Source organism: Rhinolophus sinicus, linkage group LG07, assembly GCF_036562045.2.
Source record: "Rhinolophus sinicus isolate RSC01 linkage group LG07, ASM3656204v1, whole genome shotgun sequence".
NCBI lineage: Eukaryota > Metazoa > Chordata > Mammalia > Chiroptera > Rhinolophidae > Rhinolophus > Rhinolophus sinicus.
In genome coordinates this window covers 29,399,756-29,416,017 of record NC_133757.1, presented here as the reverse complement: position 1 = coordinate 29,416,017, position 16,262 = coordinate 29,399,756, and the positions used below count along the sequence as shown (strand labels likewise).

The following is a 16,262-nucleotide window of genomic DNA, read 5'->3' as shown; positions in this document are numbered from 1 at the left end:
GCATGCAACATCCCTTCATTAAATAAGGAAATGATTCTAGCAAATGCTATTTTTGTTTCACAGGTTGTAGGCCATAAAGAAGGTCTGGATGTTATGGAGAGAGCTGATCCTTTATTCCTTTTAATTGGACTTCCTACTATTCCTGTCATGCTGATATTAGGCAAGATGATTCGCTGGGAGGATTATGTCCTTAGACTATGGCGCAAATACTCAAATAAACTACAAATTTTGAACAGTATATTTCCAGGTAAGGCCCTGAATTGTGGATGTAACAAGCATGCCAAATTCATCTTGTGGAGAATCCTAGCATGCAAACATATTGCAGCTATTCTAATTTATAAGTACAATACTCTGCATTGTTTTCTCTAGGAATTGGTTGTCCTGTTCCTCGAATTCCAGCTGAGGCGAATCCTTTAGCAGATCATGTCTCTGCCACCCGAATTTTGTGTGGAGCCCTTGTCTTTCCTACTATTGCGACAATAGTTGGTAAACTGATGTTTAGTAGTGTTAATTCTAATTTACAAAGGACAATCTTGGTAAGATGGATTTAATATTACTTTTTTCACATGACTATGCAAAAGAGAATGAACTGTATATTTGTTTTAAAAGAAACCCGATAGGACTGTATACATATTCTGTGGCTTCTGTGCCTTTAACTTGCTTGATCCCCACTGTCATCCAATAACAATAAAAAGGGAAGGAGCCACTGTAGGAGTTCTGGCCTCCCGCAACTGCTGTGGGTGGTTTCTCTCCTGGAATATGCATGAATCATCACCCCCGTCCTCCTGCCAATGAGATTGTGGTGAAGAGCTTCTGCTCTAGGGTCAGACTGCCCCATTCAAATCCTAGCACAGATGCTGCCTTGCTGAGAAACCTAACTCAAATATGACTTCTCTGTGCCTATAGAATGGAGGTAGTAATGGTAGCTGTCTCAGGATTATTGTGAGGATTAAATGAAATAATTCATTTGAAGATCTAGCACATAGTAAGCCCTCGTATTGTTTGATGTCATTATTATTATTTTCATCTCCCCCTCTGGTGGCAGCCTGCACGTTGTATGCAGACATTCCCCCTGACATACCAAAGTGGAAAGAAAGTTACTCAGATAGGATAACAAGACAGGCGTCTCTGACCTGTTACCTGTAGTGTCTCCCCCATCTCACCCCCTCATTGAAAAGAGAACTGTTTAATTTACAGTCACTGTACTAGCATCAATGCCTATGTCTTTTGTGATCTGCGTAAACTTAGTATTATGTTTCTCTAAATCTGCCATATAAAAACCTCATTTTCCTTTTTATTTTAGGGTGGAATTGCTTTTGTTGCCATAAAAGGAGCATTCAAGGTTTACTTCAAACAGCAGCAATATTTACGTCAGGCACACCGCAAAATTCTAAATTATCCAGAGCAAGAAGAAGCATAAAACTTTAACTTCTAGTTGTTCTGCAGTCCTCTCATCCTTATGAGTCTGTTGTGTTGTTTTGATTCCATCATTAATGCACAGTAGTGGAGACCTGTGATAAGCTGCTGCTCCCCAATTTTTAAGAAATATAATAAAAGCACTTAGGGCAAGGGAAATCCTCTCAGTAATCTCGGAACCTAAGGATGGAATTTGTTTTCATTGTTCTGTATGTACTTCTTTTATGGCAGTCATCTGAACCATTATCTTAGCATGGTAAACCTGGGCTTTGTTCCTATTTTCTCCAGACAGAAATGTAAAGATCAAACTACAAATATTGAAAAGTGCACATGCTGTTTTATTCAGATGCCTTTTTTGTACATATTCATGTTCAATGTTTTCTTAGAATCAGCAACTCGATGAAGGTACTATGAGGATTTTTCTCACTGGCATAATTTGATTCCATGTTAAACAATAGTATATGTTAATATGAGGAAATGTAAATTAAATTAGTTATAAATAAATAACCAAAAATGTATGTAAACATTCACATGATTATCTGAACAAATGCAATTTTGTTGTTTTTCTTAACCCATGTGATGTCCTCCAAAATGTGTAGGGTAAAAATTCACAGGGCTTCCAGATCACTTTTTTCACTATTAAATTTTATTTATATAATGTTGACATCTCATAGTTCATAATGTAATTTGGACTCATGCAGTCTGCAGTCTTAATTACTCTGTGTGTGTGTGTGTGTGTGTGAGAGAGAGAGAGAGAGAAGCAAGAGAGACAGACACATCAGGTCCTTCCATCACTGGAATAAGGTTTTTAAATCCATATTTCTAGAAATTAGAGCTGCCAGTTTCTAGTAGTTTGAGCACAGAGAATGATTTGCAAAAAAATCAATAAAGTTATTTTACTCTTGTCTTTCATTGATTCAGTTATTCAGGTATTTGCTGGTCCCCTCCTATTGGCCCATGCATTGTGGAAAGTGCTAAGTGCTACGGGATGCAGTGGTGAAGACGACAGACTTGGTTCCTTTTTTTATGTAGTCTACAGTCTAGTTTCATTCAACAGGTAGAAAACCAGCAGTGAGTAAACCAAGGTGAGGCCTTGAGCTCTTTGTTTTTACACCAGTCAGTGAGGAAATAATTACGAAAATAAGTCTTGAGTAAATATTGCTGTCACTGTTTTTGGCTTAAGTCAATTTATTTTTTAAAAACTCAATACTAATGTTTTTAGATTTTAATTGTCATATTGATGAAGGTAGCACCTGAATAATCACTGTTTAACTAGTTTTATATTCATTTTTCAAAAGCAATTATTTATTTTAAGTCATTTCAGTGGTGGCCCTTTTCATGTTGTTCAGCAATCTGAATGGTCTTGCAGTTATTTTCATTAATTAAAATTTTTAAAGATAGTTCCAAAAACCCTATCTATTTTCTTGTTTACAGTATCTAATGCATGACGATAATAAACGTTTCCCCTTACTGAAGTGGCTACTTCTCTTTAGGGGTGTAGCAAATTTAGATCAAGCTGTGTTAGATTGCAATAATATATGCTAACTTTAGTAATTTAAGACTGGTACATTTTTATCGTATAAATGTCTTAATTTTGAGTTATAACATGAAGTTGATGTGAATGGCTATTGAAGATTCAAAGTTGTAATTATTTGGGGAGGAAGGGAATATTTGACTGACAGTAAGCCTTATTAAGAACACTGCTACAGTTCTGAAGGGGAAATAAAAATCTATGATTATATATAAAAATAGATTATATAGCTGTAATTATAAAATATATTGGCTTTTCTTTCATTTTCAAGATGAAAAGACACTACAGACTTCCTGCATAATTTTATTACATAGAACAGCTTTTAGGCAGTTCTTACTAAAGTTACGTAAACGCACAGTTCCCCGTCTACTGCTTTATTCCCAAGATGGGGGCGTGGCTGCTTGGGTTTATTGGCATCAGGGCTCAGGAGGGCCAGAGAAACAACTCTGATCCTTTGGGGACAGGGGAGAGGGGTTTTTAGGGCTGTGGGGAGGAAATTGCAAGTGCCTGGGTACCGAGAGTGGCCTCTAGCCCTGGAACCAAACGCTTTTAAATCTAAAGAGCCTTAGCTCAAGAAATGCCATGTACCACCAGCCTCTTCAGAAAGGTGGCCTGCACCACCATGAAGCAGCAGAAGAGCATAAGCTGACTAATGGTGGATGGACTTGGCTTCAAATGCTAATTCTGTTTTAATAAGTTGGCCCTGGCCAAGTGACTTAACTTCCTCTCAGCTACAATGTTCTTCATCTCTGAAATGCAAGTAGTACTGAACCTGAACCTCAGAGACTGTTTCTAGGATTAACTGAGAAATTGAAAAAAACAGAGGCACTGTAGGCTCGAAATAGCCCCTGCAGAGCAGTTGTTTCTTAATTGCTAAATAGCCTGTTCCCCTCTAGGAAAAGGGAATGAAGAAGAGGCATTAGGGGACAGATTAAAGGGGTGCTGTAGACTTTGGGGATGGGTGGGTATACTTTGTGTTTTCTAGGTTATTTTCACACTGCTGTATTGTGTTACTCCCATAAACTTGACTGTTTTAAACCTCTTATGAAATTCAGTGAAAACTAGAATTCTCTTTGCAGAAGTTAACTTATCTCCGAAGTGGCTGAAAATATTGTTCATCATTACATGATTATCAAATGACTGTGAAGAATATAAAATTAAACTTAGTGACTTAATTAGTCACTGCCTTGCTAACTGTGCTGTAATTTTTTCAAACATCTTTTTAATATAGCAGATTATCTCAAGACTGGATGGATTAGGTTAAATAAAGAATGTTTATGTTCTTCAGGTGTACTTTGTTGAAGAACTGTCCAAAACGTAATTTATTAATTCTGTACCTACATCATTCTTTTTAAATCAGTTATCTAAATAGTAGTTAGATTTTTCTTTTAGTAAAAATAATCAGATTTGTAACAAAAATATTAGAATTTTCTTAATTTTGTAATCAGGATAGCTTAAATTTTAATTATGTTCTAATTTTTTTTAATGGATCCCCTCTCATACCCTCAGAGCCACTTGGACTATGACCAGAAAAGCAACTCAACAGAATCTGAGCGTGCTCTCATCCCATGGGGTATCTTAAAGTATATTCAAGTGGGTTGGGACACATGAAAAAACAGCTTGTTTCCTCTGAGATACTAAGAACTTAAGTTTCTGAACAAGATTAGACTCTTCTAAAATAAGGACAAAGGCCCTTCCATCCATGGGGATTGTATGGTTTCTAGGTCATTTCATCACACGGGTCTGAGACAGACTAGCCAAGGAGGAACAGCATAGTCAGACCGTCCTGGATGCATAGTCTGATACTTTTAACTTCATTGCAGCACAAGTTATTTTACCTCTCAAACCCTCAGTTTCTTCATCAATAAAATGAAGATTATAAAACCTATCTCTTGGGTTATTGTGAGGTAACATTCTAGGACAGTTGGCGATACAGAGGAACTAAGTAAATCTGTCCCAATTTAAGTAGAGGTTTGTTCGCCCAGCACCTTTCATTGGTCCCCTGGGATCTCAAAGTTGCTTCTTCTCTGCTACCCGCCACCCCACACACCCATTAGAAATGGTAGCTTGATGAACTGTATTGTTTAATTGCCTTCCTGGAACAAAGATCCTGAGCAAAGGGTTTGCAGCTGAATGGCCGTAGAAGCCGTGGGCAAGCACCAGAGGCGAGGCTGTCATTCTGTCAACCCCTTGTGGCTGTAAGCATCACACTGGCAACAGTCTGTCAAGGTTCCCCTGTCAACAACATACACCACCTTACGATGCTTGTTGAGCGCCTGTGAGCCAGGCACTGTGCTAAGTCCTGAGGTAAAGTGGGGCATAGCCTGCCTTGAGAAGTTTAAAGTCTTAGAAGAGCACAAACAGGTCTTACGCAGTCTTCCTGTGATGTTTCCACCACAACAATGAGCTCTGTAATGGTGGGGATTTGTTTTTACTTTTGTTTACTGTATTCCACAAATGAACCAAATTCATGGGCCACTGTGGAATACTTTGAACCCGTAGAGGATGGGACCTGCTTAAATAGTGACTGTCTCTAGTTTAAAATTAGCAAGAAACAATTACAGCAACTGAGAGGTAACATGTCCATGGTCTTTTAATAATACACATCAGTGTGTTTATCAATTCAGATCATTGTACACCAAAAATAAGACATGTACAAGTACACAAGGTCCAGTCACGAGAGCAAAATCATACCAGTTATTTGAACAGGGAAAATGTAATGCAAGGAATTGTTGACTGGTAGGATCTAAATACTAAAAAGAGTAAAAGGAGACATTAAAAGTAGCAGGGGCAGGGAAAGTAGTTGCTACCTCTAGGCTGAGGGAGTGTAGACCTCTTTTCCCCCCAAGACTGATTCAGACCCCTCTGAACATGAGTGGCCACCACTGGTACTGTGAAGAGTGACAGGAACTTGACAGGGCAGGCTGGAGCTGGTCTGTAGAAGCTGAGCTGGTGGGGAGAGAGATGCCTGAGGGCGCAACTAGACATCGCCCGGGCTGCTGGGCTCCTGGGCTCCGTGCTAAGTGGTCACAATGGAGGCCGGAACCTGGAAAGAAGGTGTCTGCCTGACACAATAGCCTTGCAGTGTCACTCCAGTGCCCTCAGGTGAAAAAGTCTAATGTTCCAAAGGAAAAATGTTTACAGAATCCAATTCAGTGTCACAAAGTGGCAAAGAGTGGATTTGGAATTAAGAGACAGTAAGTTGGCACATGTAACCAGTCACCTTTGTGACTGCTAGTCAATCTGACACCCCTAACCCCACCCCCACCAAAAGGAAACATAATCTTGACCTCTTTTCAGTTAATAACTTAGTATTTGGCAGTCATTTAATCCTGATACATTTGATTCACAGAAAGGGCCATAATGATTTAATACCATAAAATCCAGGATGATGAATGGGCCATTTTTGTGTATTCTGGTTGGGCTACAAATTGGTATGGAGGGCAAGTAGACAGCATCTGTCAAAATTACCAATGTATGTACACTTTGCCTCAGTAGTTCCAGTTCTTAAGTAGTTCCTTAAGATAATACTTGCACTTAAATACAGCAACGTAAGCTATAAAGTTATTTTTTGCAACACTGTATGTAGTAATAAGAGAATTGGTTAAATAAATTATGGCACATCCACAATGGAATACTGTGCAGCTATAAAAAAGAACGAAAGCTGTTTACATACTAATGTGAAAATATTTCTAATACATATTGTTAAAAGGAAAAAAACCAAGATGTACAACAGTGGTTATAGTATTTTACCACTAGTGGAAAATAGGCAGGGGAGGGAATTAAGGGGATTATATAAATATTTGTTTATACTTTTAAAAAAATCCCTGGAAAGATACATAAGAAAAGTGTCGTTATCTATAGGAGGTTTGGAAACAGAGGGTGAACATTGGGGGTAAGAGGAAGATTACTGTTACCTTTTATACTTTTAATTATGTAGATACATTATTTTAAAAGGAATTGGGAATTAAATTTTCCCACTGTGGACAGTACTGGAAATCCAATATAAATTTCTATTTCTTTTGAACATGATAACATTTGAACTGTATAACAACAGTTTCTCTGTTCTAAAGACTGATGTGATTTTTTTTCTTTTTTGAGAAATAGTTTTGCCTCTCCCTCAAGTAGATCTTCCAGTAGGTATTCAATAAATGCTTATTCAACTGAATTTGCTTCCCATAAGATTTACTTTTTTAGAAAATTTTGTAACTAGTTTTGCCCAGTAATTTACACAAGGATTTTAAAACCAAAGCCATCCACCCTATAAAAACAAATACTAGAACTTTTTAAAGCAGAAAATTGACCTCTGAAGGCTTATTACTCATTCATTTAGTCATTCATTTGTTGAGTAAACATTTCTTGAGAACTTACTGTCTGATATGCTAGGCACGTGAAATTCAGAATTAATAATAATAATGATTGTTGTAGTATCCAGCATTTATTGCATGCTTACTATGTGCCAGGCACTATTCTCGGTATATTAACTCATTTAATCTGCAACAACCCAAACTACTGTTTACGATACCATAAACAAATTGTAATATATTACAACTGAAGCAACTGAGGCACTCTGTGTTTGGTTTTGTTTTTTTAAGTGAATTACCCAGGGACACATGCCTCGACCCTCATGGAACCCATGGTCTAGTAGAGGGGAGAGAAAAGAAAGCGTAAATCCCAATATAAAGTTAAAAAGTGCAGTGAGAAAAGAGATCCAAAGGTAGCAAGGGGGTGAAGCTTCCTTCACGTGGATCTTGGAATATGAAAATGAATGTGACAGATGGGAAAAAAGGGACACTGATAGCCACAGCGTCTCGAGGAAAATTCTGGCAAAGGTGATACACATTCATGTACTGGCCTCATACGCAAATAGATTGCAAAGGGGCAATATTTAAAACTGTGGTACTGTTTTGTGGATGAAACACTGGAACGACTAGAAGTCCAAAACGAGGCCTAAGTACAAATGAGAAGTTTGTATATGGAAAGGGTAGCATTGAAATCTGAAGAAAAAGATGGATTAATCAGTATGCAGTGTTGGAGCAACTGGTAGCCATCTGGAAATTCCCTTTACCAAAATAAACTCCAGTTGGAACAAAAATTTAAACGTAAACAATTTAATAAAACATTTTAAAACAAAAGGGAGAAAATATTTGCAAGATGCATACCTCATTAAAGACTTGTATCCAAACTACTCTTAAAGTTCAACAATAAGAAAACAACCCAATTAAAAAAAGCAAAAGATCTGAACACACACCTCACCAAAGAGAGAGATGGCAAAATATACATGTGAAAAAATTCTCAACATATATCAGTAGAGAATTGCAAATTAAAATAACAAGATAGCACAACACACCTTTAGAATGTCTAAAGCCCAAGCACTGACAATTACCAAATGCTGGTAACTGTGGAGCGAGAGGAACCGCATCCATTCTAGTGCGAATGCAAAATTGTACATCTGCTTTGGAGGTTAGTTTGCTATTATAAACGTACTCTTACCATATCATCGAACAATTGCACTCATAGGTATTTACCCAAATGAATTGAAAATGTACGTCCACACAAAAACCTGTGCATGCCAGTGTTTACAGCAGCTATATTCATAATTGGCAAAAACTGGACGCAGCCAAGATGTCTTTCAGGGTAAATGAACAAACTGGTACATCCGTACAGTGAATTATTCAGCAAAAAAAGAAATGACCTATCAAGCCACCATAAAGACATGGGAGGAATCCTAAAAGCTTATTGCTAAGTTAAAGAAACCGGTCTGAAAAGGCTATATGATTCCAACCATATGGCATTCTGGAAAAGAAAACTATAGAGACAATTTAAAAAATCAGTTTCTAGGAGTTGGGGGGTGAGGATAATAGATGAAGCACAGGATTTTTAGGGCAGTGAAATGATTCTACTTGATACTGTGCATGGTGGATACATGAATACGCATTTGTCAAAATCCATAGAACTATGTAACAGAGTGAACCTTAAGGTAAACTGTAGGCTTTAGTAATGTATCAATATTGGTTCACTCGCTGTAACAAATGTACCACATTAATGGAAGATGTCAATAAAGGGAAAACTAGGTGAGGGGCAGGTATATGGGAACTGTCTGTATTATCTGCTCAATTTTCAATTTTTCTGTAAACCTAAAACTTCTAAAAAATAAAATCTTTAAAAAATTTTAATATTATATGGAAACATGGAAGAGTTGTATTTTTAATAATTTCACAGCTTGAAAGTTCTTTTTAAGAAATCATAAAAGATTGTAAATTCTAATTGCATGAAAAACTGCATAAAATACCATTAAGTTAAAATAAATGCACAGTGGAAAAAAATCACAACTCATACAGAACTAATTTATTTTACTCATAAAAGTCTCTTTAAATCAATAAACAAAAGACTATAATGCAATCTTTCAAATAGTCAAAGGATGTGGTCAGCTTACCAACAAAATGGCACTGAAATATGTAAAACGATGTTTAGTCTAATTCATAATAAGAAATACCCAAATTAAAACTGTAATGAGACACAGTTACTTGTCATTAGCAAATAGTAAGAATTCTTGAGCACCTGCTCTGTGCCAAGCGGTACTCAAAATTCTCTGTGTATTAGCCCATTTAAATTGAGTCAACTTGAAACTTCTTTGAGCTAACAGTGTGGGGGTAGGGTACAAGGAAAGTACTCGCCTGTGCTGCCTGTGTATTCAGCGCCTCACATCTATCTAATAGGTGACCCCCTCACACTTTCTCCTCTCGCCTCAAATCTCCAATACCGCCTTGCCCATCTTCACTTTCCCTGATGACCTTGCTTTTTGCCTCCTACTTCACTGAGAAATTAGAAGTAGTCAGAAAAGCCATAAAATCTTCCAAATCCCCCAAAACTACCTGTCTCTATAGCCATATATACTATAATCCACCTTTATCTCCTCTTACGGACAGTCAGTGTTCCTAGCCAAGGCCACCTGTATCAGAAATCTTTTTCCTTAATGAAACATTCACACACACACACACACACACACACACACACACGTCTTCCATCTTTAAAAATAATTTTGTCTTCCAGATACTGTCATTTCTCTGCTCTTCTTACAGCAAAGCTCCTCAGAAGAGTTGTTCATGTCTCCACTTTATCTCTTTACAATCTCTCAAAAAGATTTTGATTGAGATACAATTTATGTAACATAAAATTCACTATTTAAAAGTTACCATTCAGTGGTTCATACTGAAGTGTCGTAGTACTTTCACAGAGTTGTGCAACCATTAGCACTGTCTAATTCCAGAACATTTCTGTTACCCCAAAAAGAGCACCTGTACCTATCGGCAGTCAGTCCCTCACTCCCCCTCCCACAGTCGCTGGCAACCACTTCTCGACTTTCTGTCTGAATTTGCCTATTCTGGATATTTCATCTAAATGGAATCATGATGTGTAGCCATTGGTGTCTGGCTTGTCACTTAGCATGTTTTCATGGTTTGTCTATGTTGTAGCAAGTTTCAATATTTCATTCCTTTTTATGGCTGAATAATATTCCATTGTGTGGATAGACCACATTTTGTTGATCCATTCATCCACTGATAGACATTTGGGCCCTTTCGCTCTTGAACCTACTTCAATCACACTTTAATCCCCACATTCTGCCCTTCACCAAAACTACTTTAACCCAGGTCATCAGTGACCTCTGCTAAATCCAATGGTCAATTCCTAGTCCTCGCCCTACTTATATAAAGTATTTAACAAAGTTATAGCTTCATCCTTGAAAGTTTCTTCGTTTGGCTTTTAGAGTACCACACTCCTGATTCTCCTCCCACTGCACTGGCTGCTCATTTCCAGTCTCCTTTGTTGGATCTTCTTTCTCCAACCTCTATGTCTTGAAGGGCCCCAGGGCTCAGTCTTCTCTGTTTTCACTCTAAGAGAATTCATCCAGACCCCTGACAATCTGGATGATCTACCATCTATAATATAACATGATCATCTATAATATAGATGATCTCCCATCTATAATATAACAGTTCCCAAATTTATATCTCCTGCCCAAATTCCTCCCCCAAATTCCCAATGTGGGTATTTCCTATTCAAAATACACACACACACACACACACACACACACGTGTGTGTGTGTATACATCTCAAATTTATCCCAAGTCATATGGAGAGTCCCTGGAGGGCAAAATGCTTGGGGGGTGGGGGAGGTGTCAGGGAAGAACAAGGGCACAGAAGTGGCAGACATGTGAGTGACAGAGCCATCTGGGAAATGAATTCTCCAGCCCCCACCTCTCCCAGCTAATGCCATGTGGATCAGAGACAAATTACCTGGCTGATCCTTTCCTGAATTCCTAACACACAAAATTGCCAACAAAATGAAGTAGTTTGTTATGCAGCAATAAATAATAGATACACAGTGACAGCCATTAGTCAGTGGCATGAGGCATCTTAGGGGGTGAACCTCAAGTATTTCTGGTTCAGTTGTTAAGGGTATCCCTATGGTGAAGTGAGGAATGAGGGTCTCGCAGCCTGAGACTAATACACTTTGGAGCTGTCCAGCTCCTCTTGCTCTGATGCCATATCCACCAGACAACTCTCTGAGGCCTGCAGAGAACAGCCTAATGGAGACGCTGCCTGCATCTTGGGTGTCCCATCTGGTCTTGATGACACCTATGCTGAATTAATAAAATGATCTCTTTGTCTCTCCCTGCAGCTTGATCACTAGGCAAGAATGTGCTGATTATAAGGCCACAAGTTGGCTGGTCTGTCCATAGAGAACTGATTCTCACCATAACTTAATAAATGGGCATTCTGACATCCACCTACTTGTGGGAGCTTTTCAGTTAGTTGGTCTTTGAGGGCAGAGGACAGCAAGTGTTTGTATGAGTCTTCAGAGCAGGAGAGGGACAATTTCAACTGTTTTTTGTTTAGATGACTCATCTATGAACCAATTCCAGATGTACTTGTCATCTACTGATTTCTACACTGTTACCCCAGGTGAATAGTGGTAGAGGTTAAGCGCTCTCTCCTCTCTACCTATTTTGTTTTCAGTCATCAAGGCTGTGACATCTACCACATATTTATAATTTTAAATTTGAGGCCATTTTTACTGTTACAATTATGTACATTAAACAATACCCATCTTTAAAGGCTAACAACTCAGTGGGTGTTTATCCATGGGTACCCCTGGGTAGTGGACCCCCAGCCACTCCATACAGAACATTTCCATCTCCCTAGAACATGCTCTCTTCCCAGTTACATCCCCACACGAGGCAATCCTATCCTGATACCTTCAGCAGTCTTATTTTAGCCATTCTGGTGGGGATACAGCAGCAGTATCTCATTTCAGTGATGTAATTCTTAACAACAGTTGCTAAGGTTACAACTAATGTGCTACCTCAGCCCTCAGACTGCTGCAAAAGAGGGTCAGTAAGTGGCAAGGGTTTAATGGCCTTGACTGAATTGAGCTACAGTTTCAGATACTACCCCTGGCATCTATCTCCTTATTTCTAAATAATATACAGCCATTTCTTCTTCTTGTTTTCACCATTATCTATTGACTTCTCACTCTGGTGCATAGGAATTAGCTCTCTCAAAAGACCAACACCTTATTTCCCCTCCTCATCCCAACGTATAGTTGTATCGCCTTATATGACTACATACGTTTGTTTACTGTTGAACCTTACCTTGTCTTTTCTATTATCTCTTTATCTTTTTTGCTGTAGTTCATAATTGCTTCCTTTTTTTTCGTTTACCTGATCCTGTATGTACTTATTTAAAATTTCCCCAAATCCTATACAACCTGCCACGTACCTAATAATACTTTCCATTCTTTCAAATATATTAGTTCCTTTCCTTTTTTTTTCCCCCTAGATACTTTTTTCCTGGAGCCATTTGTCATCCTGCTCCAAACTGGAAGGCTTGCTATCCCTGCTTGTCACAACTGAAATCCCAATACTTCACTTCTTCTCCACATGGGCAGAGCTCCCTCAGTTTGTGCCCAGCTAAGGGGGCAATGAGGTAAAATCTTGTCCATCCTTGGCTTTCCAAGCTGTGCATCCTGGCAGCTGCAACTGCCTCGAGGGGATTCTTTTTTCTAATTCATCCTTACAGGAGAGGAATTGTTTTCTAGTTCACGCAAATGCTTCGTTTAGGCAGCCCTGGTACCGTATTCCTGTTTTCTTGATCTGATGATTTCCTTTTTTTTTTTAGTGGCATACATCATCTGGTACAAAAAAAAAAAGTTGGAAGCTTTGTATGTTTTAAAATGTTTTTGTTCTAACACTAGATTGAAAAATTCTGGCTTAGAAATCATGTTCCTGCAGAATTTTAAAGCATTACTTCCTTCATTGTGTGTTGCTTCTAATGCTGATGTTGAGAAGGCCAATGCCATTGAATCCTGATCCTATGCCCATAACCTGTGTTTTCTCTAGATGCTTTTAGGCGCTTCCCTTTGTCTCCGGTATTCTGAAATGTTGTGACCATGTGCTGGACACTGGGGCGGGGGCCTCTTTCAGTCATAAGACTCATGTTCTTTGTTCATAGGAAACTTTCTTAAATTATTCCTTGACAACGTTCTCCTCTTTGTTTGACCTCTTTTTTGGCAATTCCTATCAGATGTTGAATCTCCTAAATCAATCCTCTAATTTTCTTATCTTCTCCCTCCAATGATTCAACTCTTTATCAAGAGTTGCCTCACTAACTCCCAACCCTTCTATTGCAATTTTCATTTTGACTAAGCTCGTTCCTTTGAATTCCTAAGAGCTCTTTATTATTCTCTGAATTTCCCAATTCTTTTTTTCCATATAACAATAGCATCCTGTCCTTGACCTTGGCTTGTAGATGTAATATTTTCTCATCTCCTCAAGAACATTAATTAGAGCTTTTAAAAAATGTTTTGCTCCACTCTCTGCATTGCCTTGTTTCCTCTGAGTTCTTTTCCTTGGGTGCCCGGTGATCCTTGCTATCCTTTCACATTTGAAAGTAATGCAGTAAATAGCGGACTTGGAAGCTCTGTGGGGCTGTGAGATGCTTGTCAACTGGTGCCTTCCACTGTGTAGTGAAAGGGTAGGGAGCCAACTTTTCTTTGGGGGAAGACATCTGTAAGTCAGTTTCTGTACTAGTCAGCTTCTTTCCCTTACAAACAAGCACACAATGTCAACGGCACATAGTATAAGCATTCATTTCTTGCTCCCCCATCTGTAGGCTGGGCTCTGCTGAGCTTGGTTCCAAGCCCCAGGTTGGGTTCAGGTCTGTTCCACATGTCCCTCATCGTCCTTAGACCACTGTCTACCTATGGTATAGTCTTGTCATGGGGAAAAGGAGGAGAGGAAGAGAGCAGAGTGACCATGTAAGCCTCTTTCAAGTCTCTGTGTATTTCCCATCTGCTACAGGAGCAAGGAATTCACACTGCCAAACACAAAGTCAGGGAATGAAGGAGTGCAGTCTCCTTACCATGAGGCCATGGCAAGACTGAGGATGGGAACTTTATTACACAGGAGCTAAGAATTGGAACCAATAATCCAATCTAACGTTCTAAGTCTTTTATGGCAAGTCACTCAGCGTTTCCCTGAAACAGTCCTGCAATCTACTGCCAAGGGTGAATACACCAAGCTACAGGTGTTCTTGGCAGCAGTGAGGGAGGGGCCCGGCTCGCCCGCTCAGTGACAGCACTGTCCCTGACTCTTCCCGTTCTCAGCCTAGTACTCACTACGGTCCTCACAGCTGCTCTCCACGTGCTTAGTGTCCCTAAGTCCTGCACTTCTCAGGTTCATTCGCTCCAAAGAATACACACCCTGTGGGAGAGAAGGAGGGAGACCTGCCTGATTGCTGGCGGGGGTGTTGGTCTATGTGCTCACTGTAAAGACTCAAACGAACCTCCTTGTTTTCACCCCGCCTTCTGAGAGGCTATGTCTCCCAGTCTCTCTCATTCATTTTCCCTTCTTGGCGTGCTTGTATTTTTACCTTTCCTCTATACGGCTAAATCAGTTTGTTTTCTGTTCTCATACGGAGTAGCTGAGGTTTACAGTTTCATCAGAGGTGCAGTTTGTGTTTTTATTCCTTTGTTTTTTGTTTTGGTTTTTGTTCTGGAGTGATTTCCAAGAGCTGGAGAAGATAGAAAGATCTTCTATTCTCCATCTGAAAACTAGATATCTGAGTCAGAAATACAAATTTTAAAGCTGTCATTTATTGATTGCTTACCGTGTGGGAAGCACTTCACTAAGCAACGTACATGTATTACCTCATTAGATCTTTACGAAGTCCTGAGAACTAAATATGATTATGCCCATTTTACAGGTGAGGAAATGGAGTCTGAGTGAAGTAACTCAGCTAAGGCCAGCAAGCTAGTAAACAGTGGCGAGAAGATGAGAACACAAGTGTGCCTGAGAGTTTACACTGTGGGAGGGTGTCACACGCGGCCCTCATCTGCTCTTCACCCTTTGCTGAGGACCAACTCCAGGCCAGGCTCTGTGCCTGCTGGCTGGGGATACACTGTGAATATGGGGTGGGGGTGGGGGGCTGCTCCTGTCACCCTGTTCCCTGGGCTTCCGCTCAAAGTTCATCCTTTCCTAGGATTGTGACACATCCTACCAAAAATGTCATTAGAGACTGCACTCCTCATACGCCAGGTATACCAGGCTCTCGTCTAGATTTCCTAAGTTCTGAACATAGAGGTCCCAGGAGGAAGTCTTTCGTATCCTGCTCTCTCCTAGTATTTGGCTCTCTTTGGATATTGACAAATCTGACCCTTTCTGCAGAATGTAATTATTGTCTAAAAACGTGGAAGATTATAGAAATGGCCAAATTCCACATCGTTTTTATCAGAGAAATGTCAACTTACAATTACAGAAAGTCTCCCAAATACCATGGATTCAAAAAACACCCCATAAACAATGTGAATATATCATCTCCTTTTTATAAAAATAACTTATAGCAATAGTATGTGCTATCATATACATATCAAACAGGACAGGACAAAATTAAAAAGTTAAAGGTTGTCCTACCCCATTTCCTTCCTGATTACCTATGATGTGTCTGTTGTCAAAACTTCCGTTGATATAGAAGCAAACCCTTCATCCCATTGGCCACCTGGAACGAGTCTCTATTAGTTTTTGATATTCCCATTATCTCTTTTAAAAATAACTCACAGAAATCTTTGGGATCAAGAACTAGGTTTCACGGAGCATTCTTCGGGTTTCCTGTGTGTGTGAGCCTGGAGGGGCGGTGCTTCACTTCAGCCTCAGGGGACTTGGTTTGCTTTTGTTTTGATTATGTTTTGGAGTCTGGGCCCCAGTAAAGGATTCCAGTTGAAGCAATGGCAGGTCCCTGAAACTCCAACACAGTT

General features: G+C 39.3%; 1 protein-coding gene across 1 annotated transcript in view; it reads left to right on the top strand.

The window, feature by feature from the left end:
• Positions 1 to 2,323, top strand: part of MARCHF5 (membrane associated ring-CH-type finger 5) — a 43,666-nt gene extending 41,343 nt beyond the window's left edge. The window contains exons 4-6 of the mRNA XM_019739398.2: positions 64 to 247; positions 370 to 536; positions 1,304 to 2,323. Of these exons, the coding sequence (XP_019594957.1) occupies positions 64 to 247; positions 370 to 536; positions 1,304 to 1,420 (468 nt within the window). The 3' untranslated portion in view covers positions 1,421 to 2,323. The remainder of the gene's footprint in view (positions 1 to 63; positions 248 to 369; positions 537 to 1,303) is intronic.
• Positions 2,324 to 16,262: the final 13,939 nt, after the last annotated feature.